Source organism: Hyaena hyaena, unplaced genomic scaffold (assembly GCF_003009895.1).
Source record: "Hyaena hyaena isolate Hyena2069 unplaced genomic scaffold, ASM300989v1 scaffold_456, whole genome shotgun sequence".
Lineage (NCBI taxonomy): Eukaryota > Metazoa > Chordata > Mammalia > Carnivora > Hyaenidae > Hyaena > Hyaena hyaena.
This window is the reverse complement of record NW_024081087.1, coordinates 524,553-539,507: the sequence shown is the minus strand read 5'-3', so window position 1 is coordinate 539,507 and position 14,955 is coordinate 524,553. Positions and strand designations below refer to the sequence as shown.

Here is a 14,955-nt window from a genome sequence, read left to right as displayed (position 1 = left end):
AGCACCCTCAGTCTGACTTCACAGTCCAATGCTCTTGGCCGCTATGCCTTCCCACCCTATATACCTGCAACTCTTCAAGCCTTTGCTCGTGGTCTTCCTCCTCTTGGGATGCCTTCTATTCTTCTTCTCTTCTATCTGAATATTGCCCACCTGTCAAAATCCAGCTCATTCACACCTCTTCAGCCAAGAAGCCTTCGCAGATCTCACCTGTCTGTTCTGCTTTGTCTGGATCCCTTATAGTCCACACCACCTGTTCTGTACACGATTCCTCAGAGTATCTTATCTTACAGATATCCACTTAGAACCGACAGATCAGAGCTTTTCCAGCCTAGCTAAGTCATGTAGGAACAGGGCAGAAAAGGTGATGCCTTGCCCAAGATCACAGCGCAAATTGGTACCAGAGGCAGGACCAGAACCGTTTCTTGGCCAGCGCTGCTATCCATCTGTATCTGCGCTTTCTTCCCCGGTCACCTAGAAGTGTCTCCCAAAGGGTAGTGCGAGATACACCTGCCTCAGAATCGCGTGGGGGCACGCACTGAAAATGCGGACTTTCCAAGGCAGACCCAGCAATACGCATTTTTGCAAGAATTCGGAAATTTTCATACACTAAGAAGCTTGCCAGACGACGGTCCCACGGACGAGCGCAGCACCGGTCTCAGCAGAAGTGTGGTTCATTGCGTTGGCTTTAAGCTCCCGCTGCATCGTGGGAAATGTAGTTCCGAATCCGTGTCCGCCCCCGGGAGCGCTTTACGGAAAGAGTCGAGCCTGTCCGGAAACGGCCGAGTGTTCCCTGGTAGGCCCTTTCCTGCCCGGTTGCATTGTGGGAAAGGGCAGTTTCCGTTAGGTGCTGGAGGCTGAGGCGCGCGACCGGCCGCAGCCCCACGTGAAGCGCTACGCGAGCATCGCTCGGCGGGGCAGCTCCCCGCCAGCCGCGGAGCGTCCCGGAAACAGCGGGGGACCGGAAGCGGCCCGCGGCGGCGCCGAAGCGAATCCCGGAGCCCGGTGCGAGGCGCCTCGGAGCGCAGCAGCGGCGCCATGTCCCTGATCTGCTCGAGTGAGTGTCGGCTGCGGCCGATCGCGGGTCGCAGGGGGCCAGAGCGCGGAGCGGGAGGAGCTGCGGGCCGCTGCGGTGCCGGGGTCGCGGCGGAGGCGACAGCAGGGCTCCCGCGGGGGCAGGGCGGCGGCTTGTCAGCGCGGGGGTCCTCCTCCTCCTCAGCGTGGAGTGCATTTGCGCAGCGCCTCACAGTTTACATAACGCCTCAAGTTTATTGTCGCAGACGTCACTGAGGCCAACCACCTCGTTTACGCAGTGAACTGAGGCCTGGATGCAGGGGGCTGCTGCAGGGAGACAGCTATGGTGTAGGGATCGGGCTCGTGCAGGACCCCCCTCCCGATGGGCTTTGTGATCGGGCGCCGGCTCTGGGCCTCAGTTTCCCCATCTGCAGAAAGAGGGCATTGCACGGGATGACGCCGGAGGTCCCGCTCGGGTGGTCAGAGATTTTGCAATTGGCGAAGGTCACCCAGTGAGTTCGAGGCAGTGACAGGGCTGGAATGCAGGCCCCTGGCTCCCAGCCTCAGGCTGCAGGGCTACCAGACACAGCGCACATTTGTAAAGCCTTTCTGGTCTACGCAGCGCTTGCAAGTCTGTGATCTCATCCAAGCAGACATGACGATCTGGGTTTACAGAGGAGGATGTTAAGGCTCAAGGAGAACATGGCATTGGGGGGGGATAGTTTCTCTGCCCCCTGAATCCATGCCTTTTTCATGCCTTGTGCGTCTCTCCTTGTGGTAGTTCAGCGCGGTGCTCAGAGGTTTTGCATTCTCATTGTTCAATCAGGTTACAAGAGCGTCCCTTTCTCTATTTGCTGCCAGCTCTCCAGCCCTTTGCTCTTCTCGGAACAGCTTCATAAATCCAAACAAACAAAAACAAAACGAGGGAGGAAGGGAAATGAGGGCTAGAAAAAGGACTCTCTCATATTGAAGAAATTGCAGCTTGCAAAGTATTTTCACGTCCATTGTTGCCTTTCAGTCTCGAGGAAGGTTTTTTTCTCCTTTCCATCTTCCTAGCCCTGTCCTTTAGCTGTTTACACGAGATGTTTACTGGGTGCCTGCTGGGCATCTGCATTGTTCTGGAAGCTGGAGAGCAGCCATAATCCCTATCCTCCAGGGGCATGTGGTCTACTGAGGCCGGCATGTAAATGATCCCTCCCTCGGGGGTTGTTGTGAGGGTGGGTTAATCTACGGAAAGTGTTTACAGTCACGCATGGCACCCGATAAAACGCCACGTAAATGTCTCTTCTTGTAACACTTGTCGCGTTGCTGTGTAATTGCTTTGTCTAAAAACCCACCTGGGCTCTAGACAGAGGTTCGAGTGGCCGTGTGTATCTCTGTGTCGTAGGGTGTGCTGGGTGCTGGAGCATCTTTGTTCCAGACGGAGACGGGTGGGGATTATTGACAGCTCTATAGGTGCGTGACACACCGCAGTCGCGCAGTCATTTGTTGACTGCCTGTTGGGGGAGCGACAGAGAAGCTCGCTACGCAGCTGGAAGGATACGGGGACGCCATGAAACCAGAGTCACATCCTGCTTTCTGTTGAATGTGGGGACACGTTCTGTTGGGGCCAGTAGCCTATGAAGCATCCCCTTGTCCCAAGGTCCCTTTCCCCGCCCCGAGCTCACTGCCTGCCTTTCCTCCACAGTCTCCAATGAAGTCCCAGAACACCCCTGCGTGTCCCCCGTCTCTAATCACGTTTATGAGCGGCGGCTCATTGAGAAGTATATTGCGGAGAATGGCACGGACCCCATCAACAACCAGCCTCTGTCCGAGGAGCAGCTCATTGACATCAAAGGTGCCTGGTGGCTGGCCTCCGTCCAGGGCTGTTTTAACTCCAAGCTTGAGTGGGGTGGGAGGTGGTGCTCCGTTCCTGCAGGCTGAAGGGGCAGGAGGTGGGGAAGGAGAGGAAGAGCCCCCGGCTTATGGTTCTCCACTCCCGCCCTCCCTCCCTCGGCAGTTGCTCACCCAATCCGGCCCAAGCCTCCCTCCGCCACCAGCATCCCAGCCATCCTGAAAGCCCTCCAGGACGAGTGGGTGAGTCCCTGGAAGAGAGCGGTCGGCCCTCCACCTGAGGGGAGCGGGTCACCGCACTAGGACTTGGGGCGGGAAGGATGGAGCGTGGTTGTTGGGTTGAGGGCCAAGGTGATCGTGGGGTAGGAGCCCGCTTGGCAAAGTCACGCAGATCTGGGTTCCATGCTTAGCCCCCGCGCCCACTCTCCGTATGTCCTTGGGCACCTGGCTCCTGTGTGAGTCCTGGTTTTCCTGACTGTGACGGGAACTTGTGCCGACCTCTCAGGGTTTGGGGACACTTAGAATAAAGTTAGAGTGTCACCCTCGTCACATCGGGGACTTGGTTTATTGGTCGGTATATCCCGAGCGCCAGGAGCAGCACCTGGTGCATAATAGGTGCTCTGAAAGGTGGAGTGAATACGTCTCCAGCGACTGTCTTGTGCGGTCCCTGACGCGACGAGCACAATCAATCCGTGAACGTAGGCAGCGGCATTGTTTTCCGGCTGCGGGGAGGTGGTGGCGTGACATCGAGACTTGCCAGTAAATTAGAGGGGACGGGGGTGGGGGAGAGCTCCCACCCCTCCCCGTGCCCAGCGTCTGGCGTTCCAGGGTGGCCGCCAGCACACGCAGGGCCCCTGCGCGCTGCCTGCGTTGCCGGTACTGGTCCGGGCCGTGGAGGCAGGCGGTGGTAGCCTCTTGGTCAAGGGCTGCTCTCCTGCTTGGTGCTCCCACCCCTGCCCGCAGCCTCATGGCGGTGCCTCCACCCCCCTTCCACCCGCCAGGATGCGGTCATGCTGCACAGCTTCACCCTGCGCCAGCAGCTGCAGACCACCCGCCAGGAGCTGTCCCATGCGCTGTACCAGCACGATGCCGCCTGCCGTGTCATCGCCCGTCTCACCAAGGAAGTTACCGCCGCCCGAGAAGGTGCGGCCTCCGCCCCGCTGACCCTCATTCTGTCTGGTCCTGCTTTGTAGTCCCCCATTTCTAACGTGTTCTTCTCCCCCAGCTCTGGCTACCCTGAAGCCGCAGGCTGGTCTCCTCGTGCCCCAGGCCGTGCCCAGCGCACAGCCGAGCGTTGCTGTGAGTGCCCTGCCCCCGCCGTCAGCAGCCCCTGGCGTGTGGCGTCCCCCGAGGCCCTCCTGCGGGTGTCTTTGCCATCTGTGCCCTCCTCACCCTTACCTCTCTTGTCTTCAGGGTGCAGGCGAGCCGATGGATTTGGGCGAGCTGGTGGGAATGACCCCCGAGATTATCCAGAAGGTATGCTGTGGGAGGTCACTTGGTGGGAAAGCTGGTGGGCCCCCCTCTCACCGTCCGCCTTGAGTGCAGCGTGACTAGAAATGTCCCCCCCTCCTCCCCCTGCCCCGTGTGCGGCTCGCCAGGGTGGCACTGGGCACCGACTCTGCCAGCCACTGCTTGCGTTCCTGCTCTGAGGTCACTGCCTAGCAGCTTTATGATCTTGGGCTGACTTAACTGGTTCCGTGTCCCGTTTCCCTTCTAAACCGGGAATAACGGCGTCCGTTTTCTAGGCTCGTGGGCATTTAAAACATTGTAGTTATTGACAGTGCAGCTTGGAGCCCTTACTGTTGTCGGGGTTCTTTGCAGATGGTGGAACACTTTGCTGCACGTTTTCAAGGGAGACAGGACAGATAGGGAGCCTGAGCCTCAGGCACAAAGGCACACTCCACGAGGCTGAGCGGCGCCTCTGTCGTGCTTACGGGCCTCCCCTCTGTAGGAGGTGCTCGTGTGTGTCTTGCCAAAGCAGTTCCCGTGCTCACCTTGCACCCCCGCTCTCCTGGTGCCCATGTGCGAGCCCGGTCTGGGAGCCCTGCGCAGCCGGCTCAGGTGCTCCCTCAGCCATTTGTCACCTCTGAGGCCGCGGGCAAGTGACCCCACTCCCCCGAGACTCTGTGTCCTCCTGCGTGAAGTAAGGCCATCAGCACCCCCTCATCAGCTTGGGGGGAAGTAAGAAGAGGTAACGCACATGAGCCTTGAGCACAGAACTTGGCAGGTCGCGAGTGTAGGTACCACTTGCGAAAGCAGAGGTGTGGCCAGCGTCCAGCGTGCCGCCATCCTGGCAGAGCGCCGGGTCTCACCTTGTGCCCGCTCCCCTCTCTTCCCCAGCTCCAAGACAAGGCCACCGTGCTGACCACGGAGCGTAAGAAGGTGAGTCCCCCCAGAGGCGGGCGGGGGCTGGCCAGTGGAGGCGGCTGACGCCTTGGGGGACGGGGGCCTCACTGAGTCCTGCGCTCACTGCCGCCTCTGTGCGGGGGGCTTGTTCTTTTTCTCAGAGAGGGAAGACTGTGCCTGAGGAGCTGGTGAAGCCGGAAGAGCTGAGCAAATACCGGCAGGTGGCCTCCCACGTGGTGAGTGGCCAGGGCCCCGCTCCCTGGGAGGCGGGGTGCTCCCGCTGTTGCTGGGGTGGGCGGGCCAGCACGGGCTGAGGGGGCCCTGCCGCCGAGTTCCCAGGGCTCGAGTTCTCGCCCAGTGCTGGCTTTCCCAGTAGTGCGGCGAGGGAGGTGCCGCCTCCAGGCGGGAGGCCAAGCGCAGTGGCTAAGGGACAGAAGTCACCCTTGTCCCCCTGGGCCCGGGGTGGAAGTGGGGGAGTGGTGTGGCTTCGTGGCTGGCCTTGATTCGGCCGTGACTGGGTTTGGGGTCGCGCCCTCTGCTCAGGGCTTGCACAGCGCCAGCATTCCCGGGATCCTCGCCCTGGACCTCTGCCCTGCCGACACCAACAAGATCCTCACTGGTGAGAGCCGGGCTGGCCCCGCGGGCCGTGGCAGGGAGGGCAGCAGGATAGGGGCCACGCTCCTGTCCTCTGCGGCGGCCTGGGGACAAAAGCACCGTCTTCAGCCGAGGGACGCGGGTGGGCATGACTCATTGTTGGATCTCATTTGGGTCCTTTCCAGGAGGGGCGGATAAAAACGTCGTCGTCTTCGACAAGAGTTCTGAGCAAATCCTGGCCACCCTCAAAGGCCATACCAAGAAAGTCACCAGCGTGGTGTTTCACCCTTCCCAGGTAAAGGGTCCTGCCAGTCACCCGGGGCCCCTCATTCCTGCACCCTGTTTGCAGTGGTTTAGGGTTGCAGATTCAGTCACCCAGCACCCTGCCGTGTCTGGAGGCTGGGCCTCCAGAGTGGGGTGTTCAAGGCCTTTGTTTGCAGCCGTGGGCTGCCCTGTCCTCTGTAGAAGCCGCTAGAGCAGTGGCCTTCAGTGCAGGGGGAGGGAGGAGATGAGAGCTTGGACAAACAGACTCTAGGCATATGGCGTGTTAGGAAAAGGAAAAAAGTTCTCTAGTGTTTATAGTACAAACTATGGAAAACAAAGCTGCACAAAATCTTGACTCAACGTATTTCGGAAGGACAGGTGTGTCCACATTCCCATGGTCCTGCGGGGGTAGGTGTGGGACTTGACTTTGACCGTTGAACGTGGAGCGGGCTGAAATAGATGGAGTTGCTGGTTTAGAGGGTACAGGCAGCTCTTCAGGCCAGATTAGTGACATTGCGGGATTTGGGTCTTTAGGTCTGGGATGGTTGGGGTCTGAGGCTGACTGTGGGATAGTGGCCAGGTCTGTGCTTCCCAGACAATCAGCCTCTTCCCTGTTCCTTAAGGAAATTAGAAATGATGAATAACGTGAATTTTTCATAAAACTAAGTATATTTAAAATGGGAAGCACTCCTTTCCTGCTGCCAGGGTATGGATATGCTGCTTCTCTTATGAAATCGTGTTGATGAAAGAGTAGTTGGTTTCACCTTATAGTTTCTATTGTCTTAGCCCAACTAACTGGTGAGTGATCCTGTAGAGGTTCTCTCTCTGTCCCAAATCTTTCTGAGGATTAACTTGTTCCTGAAATCCTGGAGTATGCGATGCACTGAAAGAGGCCCTTGTAGCCCCTCGCAGACCCAGAGCTATCTATTCACACGTGCACTACCCCTGACAGTAGCCATTAGCTAGCTACACGTGTCTATTTAAACAAAGTGGAATAAACTAAAATAAAAAACTCACTTCCTCAATGGCACTGGCCACATTTCTCTCTCTGGTCCTGGAAACAGGGTGTGGGAGATTGCTCTCTGCTACAGTTACCCTTCTGCCACTAGATGTGATGCCTTCTCTTCTAGGCCAAGGCTGTTTGCTTTACCATTTTAAGTAATGTTTACCATGGGCTTTCAGGTGGATGGATGGTTGTAGACAGGACAGGACTGAAAGAGAAGCATTTGTTGGGCTCATGGCCACCCTCAGTTCCCTTTTATAAGATTGTCAGGGTTGATCTCTTCTGCTTCTGATATTTTGCCTCTTTGCTTTCCCTGTAGGAGCTGGTGTTTTCTGCCTCCCCAGATGCTACTATCAGGATTTGGTCGGTCCCGAATGCCTCCTGTGTGCAGGTTGTTCGGGCCCATGAGAGCGCAGTGACTGGCCTCAGCCTGCATGCCACTGGGGACTATCTCCTGAGCTCCTCCGATGACCAGGTGGGGTCCCAGTCTGGGCCCTGCAGAGGCCTGCTGGGCTCCAAGCTCGAACATCCTGGGAGGAGGGAACACCTTCCCAACACCGGCTGATTACCCAGAACCCCAGAGGAGAGGGGGTCCCCACCTTCCTGATGGGTACCCTCCTTCTTACTGGCTCCACTGTCTCTATTTTTTCAGTACTGGGCCTTCTCTGACATCCAGACAGGGCGCGTGCTCACCAAGGTGACAGATGAGACCTCTGGCTGCTGTAAGTTGCCCCAGAGGCACTAGGCTGTCTCTTCTTTTGCCGCTTATCATTTATTATGTTTTAGTTAGTCATTTGCTCATTTGTTCGTAAGATACATTTACCACCAGCACCAGCTGGGTGCCAGGCATTGTGCTGGGTGCAGTGAGCAATGTGAAGAGAGAGGACCCCCTTGCTGTGCTGGTCTGTCCCGTGGGCTCTGACCCCAACTCCTTGTCCCTCCTCCACAGCTCTCACCTGTGCACAGTTCCACCCTGATGGGCTCATCTTCGGAACGGGCACCATGGACTCGCAGATCAAGATCTGGGACTTGAAGGTGGGACATGGCAGCCTCCATCTGAGGCCCAGGGTCTGAGCTCTGACCACACCATGTGATTAAGTGCCCATGGCACCCAGGCCTAGGGGTGTCCCAAGGGTGGAGACACAGTGGCTGTGAATGTGCATGTGTGTGATGTGATGTGATGTGATGAGTGTGGCCCGGGTTCTCGGGCTGGGCCATCTACTTCTGCCATTCCTGCTAGTCGTCCTTCCCTGAAGGACGGAGAAGCATGGCTCCGCGGCAGATGTTTGGTGGACTCCCATTTTCCCCGTGCCATGACCAGCGGGTGACGTTGTACCACTCCTCTTCTGCTGTAGGAGCGCACCAACGTGGCCAATTTCCCTGGCCACTCGGGCCCCATCACCAGCATTGCCTTCTCAGAGAACGGCTACTATCTGGCTACGGCGGCCGATGACTCCTCTGTCAAGCTCTGGGACCTGCGCAAGCTCAAGAACTTCAAGACACTGCAGCTGGATAACAATTTCGAGGTGTGCCCCCTCCCTTCCCTGGTGCCGTCGGTTGCCTCTCCCCATTCATTGATTCTTCAGGGAATCAGTCTGAACTGCTTCTGTTCTTCTTTATTGCCCCATAACTCCTGTGCTTGTGCGACCTCTCCCCTCATTCTGGCAGGTGAAGTCACTCATCTTTGATCAGAGCGGTACCTATCTGGCCCTCGGGGGCACTGATGTCCAGATCTACATCTGCAAGCAATGGACAGAGATCCTGCATTTCACAGGTAGAGTCTGACTCCAGGATCCCGAGGTCTCTGAGTGCCCCGACCCAGGGGGAGGCGGGGAAATAATACCACGAGTTTAGGAATTTCTAGGGGTAGGCAGGAGTTTGCCGAGGCAGCTTTTACTCCCTTCCTGAGGCAATAGCTTAGTGGCTAAGAGACTGAACTCAAGAGTCAGACTGCTGGGCTTTAAATGCAATCGCTACCACTTCAAGCTGTGCATCCTGGGATAAGTTACTTAGTGTCTCTGGGGGATGATAACAGTGCAGACTCAGTGCATGAGTAGGTGAGTTTTAGATGAGCGTGTATGTATGTGAGGTCACGTTCATATATACAGACGTGAACAGATGAAATAGCTGTGTAGTCACACACATGGACACACACGCACACACACACGCACGCATAAATAATTAGGATGGTGTTTGGTACACAGTTGTTTTTGGATTTGCTATGCTTGGTATTGCATCTTGGCCTTCTGTGGGATTGGAGCAGCGACCGGTCTTTGCACTGATGGAATTTTCAGTCAGTTTAGGAAGGCAGATGCGGAATGAGTTCACAAATAGTTACTTAATTGCAGTTTGTTTCTTAAGTTTATTTATTTTGGAGGAGAGAGTGCTCGGGTGGGTGAAAGTGGAGGAGGAGAGCGAGTGAGCAAGGGGAGAGAATCCCAAGAAGGCTCTGGGCTTAGCACGGAGTCGGACATGGGGCTCTACCCCACCACTGTGAGATCATGACCTGATCCGAAATCAGGAGTGGACCCTTCAGCCAGCGGAGCCACCTGGGCACCCCTACTTAGTTACCGCAGCTGTAAATGTCAGAGAAGAAAAGTATAAAATGCCGAGCCCGTGGACAGTAGGGCAGCTAACCTCCTAGTAGTTGTGTGGCCCTGGGCACGTGACTTTCCTTTTCAGAGTCGCAGCTTGTTCATTTTTTAAAATGGTCACATTGGCACTGCTTCGCAGATTGTGCCAGCTGGTGACACAGAAGTGGCTTGTATGGTGACAGTGCCTGCTACACACTCGGGAGCGGAGTGAATGGCAGCTGTTAGGCGTCTTTGTGGATGAAGTTCTCATCCTTGTTAGCAGGGTGTGGGCAGCACCCAAGATGCTTCTCCCACCCTGTGTTCTCCTGAGCCTGGATCGGGGGGGCGGGGGAGGGGCTGTGGTGTGTGTGTGTGTGTGTCTGTGTCAGTGTCACAGGGGGGTCCTTCGCTGAGCCTGGGTGTATGTGTGTGTGTGTGTGTCGGTGTCAGTGTCACGGGGGGGTCCTTCACTGAGCCTGGTGTGTGTGTGTGTTGGTGTGTGTCAGTGTCACAGGGGGGTCCTTTGCTGAGCCTGGTGTGTGTGTGTGTGTGTGTTGGTGTCACAGGGGGGTCCTTCACTGATCCTGGCTTAGGGTCTGTCTGTCTGTCATGGGGGGGGGGTCCTTCACTGGGCTCTGAGGTTCGGAGTTGAGTGAGGTGGAGGAGGGGGCCAGAAGCACCGACCGGGCCCTGTAGTGGGGGCTCCAGGCATTGTCTGAAACCCACAAGGAATTGGCTTTGATGTTCATGAGCTGTCCCAGTCCAGCAAGGCATGTCAGCTCGCCTCTTCTGCCCTTGCCACAGCCCTGCCCGGGGTGGGGGGCCCAGCTAAGTCAGAAGCCACTGAGCACGGACAAGCCAATGGACGGTTCCAGTTATAAGCGAGGAGTTAGAACTAAATACGTACTATAAATATATGCCAGTCAGCTGAGCACTGAGAGTTTAAACCGAACTGAAAACTCAGGCCAGATTTTAAAAATAAGGTTGTGAGAAGCGGAAGAACGAGACCATGTCTGCTTGGTCTGTCCCGCCCTTAGCCAGCTCCCAGGTGGTTCTAGGACTTGAACTGTGCACAGTTGCAGTTGCCCCAGAAGCTCAGGCGAGGGGGAGTGACGCTCCTCTGTTCACTCACCCCCCAACACAACTCTGAGTGCCCGCGGTGTGCCAGGCGCCGAGTGAGGCCCCGGGGATAGATGCGTGCAGGCCGGACTAGCCCTGCCCTTGGCAGCGGGAGTCCACCGTGGGGAGCGCGCACTGACCCGGGGAGGGCTGGATGGACTGGGAGCCTGTGGTCAGGATCGGCACTCAGACCCGAGGGGAGAGAAGCCTCTCACCTTGCCTCTTGTCTCTCTCCTCAGAGCATAGCGGCCTGACCACAGGGGTGGCCTTTGGGCACCACGCCAAATTCATCGCTTCAACGGGCATGGACAGGAGCCTCAAGTTCTACAGCCTGTAGGCCGTGGCCCTTCTGCTCTGGGAGCTGGGCCTCATCTCAGTAGACGGGTAGAGTTAGGGTGGGGGGTGGGGGGGAGGAAGGGGAGAGACTACCGGGGGAGGGGGGGTGGGTCTCTGGGGCGGGACATTCACATCATTTCACTCTGGTCCGGGTGGTGACCTGAGAGTCACGGCGGCGGGGACCACCCTCATCCATGCAACCTCCAGGCCTGACAGGAAGGATCACGGGAGGTCGAACTGTCACTGTCTGAAGGCTGGGGTCGGAGCCCAGGGCCTTTCCCCTCATGGCGTTTGTGGAGTTGTTCCAGCTGCTGGGAGACGGGGAGAGGCTGCGCCAGGGGCAGTGTGAAGGGGACGGGCGTGAGGGCTCTCGCAGGTTTTTGTAAGCAGTGATTTAGTTTCATTAAAAAAAGAAAACAATAAACCCGGCACCTTCCTGTGTGTGTCTGTAAAAGGAGCCTCGAGCTGGGAAGGTCGGGGGAGGGGAGCACATTTGCCAGAAGGAACCTTTCGTGTCCCTGCAGGCCTTGACCTTGTGTTTCATAGGCTCTCCTGTCACCGCCACTTCTTTGTGGGATTGGCTTCCCCAGCAGCCCAGAAGGGGAGGGAAGAACAGCCTTTTCTTGCTGGTGAGGAACTGTGAGCCTTCAGGAAGGACTCCCCCGCTGGGGGACGGGGGTCGCTGGGAAGCCTGTCCCAGGCTGGCTGAAGTCAGAGTTTCCAGGCTCTGGCTTTTGAACACCTGAAGTAGAGCTGGTTCCAGGTGAGGCCTCCGGGATGTGAATGAGCAGGAGAGACCAGGTGGTGAAGGCCGCTGTTGGGAGTGAACGCAGGCTTCTTGCTGCTGAAGGTTAGGTGGCCTCCTTCACGTGGTAAAGCTTGAAGTCTTCTTGCTTACAACCTAAAAGGGAGGAAGGGGGTTGCCGGGAGGCCAGGTTTCCCAGGGGGCGTGATCAAGGCATGGGGATGGGTGGGAGGGCGGCCAGGGTGGGTGGCCCCCGGGTGGCCCAGGGAGGTCTTCTGAACCCTGGATGAGAGCGGCCCCATGGCCTGATGGGAGCCGGTAAGGGAATGTGAGGGGAGGAGGAGGGGGTCCTTGACGGCAGATGAGTGGCTAGGCTGAGGCCGGAGGCATGGGCCAAAGCACAGGGTCCATGTTGATGCCACCTAAGAGCTCCATTTGTGTTGTGTGGGCCCCTGTTCCCTGTTGGAGAAAGTTCCAGCATGCGGTGTTCTCCCTTGGATGGTCCCAGTGCTTCTTAGGGAGTAAAACCTTTGAAAACAGCAAAAAAGCCCTTTAACTTTTCACCCCAGTTTTCTCAAATATCTGACTCGAACAGTGTGTGTGTGTGTGTGTGTGTGTGTGTGTAATTGTCCATGGAACTCACCTTTGGAGAACGTACCACAGCTGTAGCTGCCGTGGGCGCCTTCAAGTGCACAGCCTTTTGGTAGGTGAGTTCGTAAAGGAGACTCCCAGGAGGGCAGTGAGGCGGCGGTGTTCAGAACACCTAGGGACCTCGGAATACCAGCCTTGCCCAGAGTAACCCCAGTCCAGGCCGTTCTGATTTGAAGAGTTGGGGATCCCCCCTTGTTGAGAGAAGAACTGTCCTGCATTTCTCCCGAGGTAGGAGAGGCCTGGAAAGGAGGGGTTGGAGCTGTGGTTTGCAGGTGAGGGAGCGGCGGCGTTCAAGGCCCTGGTGGGTGGAGGGTCAGGGGCGGCCTGCCTGCCACTGAGCCGGCCTCGCCCTCTGTTGCTTCCTGGCAGGCTGTGATCGGTGCGGTTCATCTGCTTGTTTCCCGGAAAACTGTTTAGGACAGAGATGAAGACACCGGTTCTTGGGGGGGGTCCCTGGCTTAGGGGGGGACCCTGGTCATCCTCCTCCTCCGACGGTGTGAAGCCTGTGTTCCGGCCGAGCTCGCGTGCGCGTTTCACAGGGAGGGGCCTGGGATGCAGCTCCAGGATCTCCCAGGGACTCTAGTCCGCCCCTCCCTACCCCGGTCGGTCCCAGACACCCCCCCCACCCCTGCCCCAACTCCCGGCCTCCCCCTGCTGGCCTGGCCATGGGGAGCCTCACGTTTGGGGGAGGAGTCCTGAAGTGCTTTCCCTTCCTTGTCAGCTCCTGCCTCCTGCCCTGCACCCCGCTGGGGCTTCCGGCCTCTTCCTCTGCGCCCAGGGGACGAGGGGAGGGTGCGATCCCAGCTCTGCACTCCCCAGGGTGGGGCCCTCGGGCATAGTCTTACCTTCTCTCTGGTCTGCTTGCTTCATAACTTGGGGGTGTCGTACTTACTAGGATGTCGTACGCACAAAAGGTCACGGAACCGGGGTGCACATGACACGTACTGTGTTTATGGCACCTGGTGCTGCCACTTCAACTATGACCACTCCTGCTCCCCCTCCTCCTCCTGTCGCTCCTGTCCTCCTGCTGCTCCCCCTCCCCCTCCTCCTGCTCCCCTCCTCCTCCTGCTGCTCCCCCTCCTCCTCCTGCTGCTCCCCCCTCCTCCTGCTGCTCCCCCTCCCCCTCCTCCTGCTCCCCTCCTCCTGCTGCTCCCCCTCCTCCTGCTCCCCCTCTTGCTTCCCCTCCTCCTCCTACTGCTTCCTCTCCTCCTACTGCTCCCCCCCTAATTACTCCTCCTCCTACTGCTTGCCCCCCACTATTACTCCTCCTCCTGCTCCTCCTCCCCTCCTCCTCCTGCCCCCCCCAATTACTCCTACTACTACTACCCCTCCTCCTCCTACCGCTCCCCCCCCCACTATTACTCCTGCTCCTCCTCCCCTCCTCCTGCTGCTCCCTGTGGTACTCCTACCTTGCTCGCACGTGTGCCCCTCCTACAGCTGCTCCCTCCCCCTGCCCCCAGCTCTCCTACCACCACCACCACCTGCTGCTCCCATTTCTACCGCTGCTACCGCTGTTACTTCTGTGACCGCGTCTACCGTTCCACCTTCTTCCACTGCTGCCGCCCCTGCTGCCACGATCACTCTTGCTGCCGTCACAGCGGACCCTTCGACATCTCAGGTTTGAACTGCGCAGGTCCATTTACACGCAGATCCGTTTTCAGTGGCTGCGGGGCCGCGCTGTGAACATATTCTCTCGTGGTTTTCCGAGTAACCTCTTCTGTAGCCGCCCTCCCGTCGGCATGAGGCACACGACACGTGTACACATGTGTCTTCCCCAGCGTTGATGTTACGGTGAGGCTTCTGGTCAATAGGCTGCTAGTCACATTTTGCCAAGTCAGACTGACACACGGATTTCCAGCCCCCCGGCTGGCACCCCGACCTCTGCGTCGTTCCCGGCTCACCCACCCTGCTCGCCCTCCTACGCCACCGGCACTGCCCCGACGGCTCTTCCCGCCTGTCCTGGCGCCGCGACTGCCACACCACCACTAGCACTGCTGCCCGAGCTCCGCAGCCCTTCCGCTCTGCCCTGCACCCTCTTCTCCTGTCACTGTCCCCAGAGCCGGGCCTGCTGTAGGCAGCCCTGCGGGCGAGGGACCTCACTGGGCCGCAGTTCCCACCGGGGTCCTGCAGGCATTTCTGCGTTGTCTTTCTGAATGAGATTTTCATTCCCAGGGAGGGGGGGCTGTACTCCCCTCCCTCGTTCCCCCTTCGCTCTAGGTCACGGTGCTGCTAGGTGGCAGACAGATTCAACCCCGGGGCTCAGTCCAGAGCCCAGGCTCTGACTCTCAGAACACAGAAGCAGGGTGATGACAGACTTGGTTATTTCCACCAAAAAAGGGAATGGAGAGCTGCCCATCCCCGCCCCCCCCCCACCCGCCATTATCTCCATTTTGGGCTCAGCTGCCTTGTAGGGGAAGCTTTTGGCAATAGATCTCAGCTGGTGGATTGGAGTGTGGTAGATTCTAAGAGCGCTCACCTTT

The 14,955-nt window shown here is 58.0% G+C and overlaps 1 protein-coding gene across 1 annotated transcript; it reads left to right on the top strand.

Moving 5' to 3' along the window:
* The first annotated feature begins 829 nt into the window (after positions 1-829).
* Positions 830-11,508, top strand: PRPF19 (pre-mRNA processing factor 19). The gene is made up of 16 exons (XM_039253600.1): positions 830-1,054; positions 2,699-2,848; positions 3,011-3,087; positions 3,846-3,987; positions 4,070-4,143; positions 4,258-4,320; positions 5,185-5,226; positions 5,352-5,426; positions 5,734-5,809; positions 5,970-6,079; positions 7,371-7,526; positions 7,704-7,773; positions 8,001-8,086; positions 8,407-8,577; positions 8,720-8,825; positions 10,983-11,508. The coding sequence occupies exons 1-16, from the start codon at positions 1,036-1,038 to the stop codon at positions 11,078-11,080; spliced, it is 1,515 nt and encodes a 504-aa protein (XP_039109531.1). The 5' UTR covers positions 830-1,035; the 3' UTR covers positions 11,081-11,508.
* Positions 11,509-14,955: the final 3,447 nt, after the last annotated feature.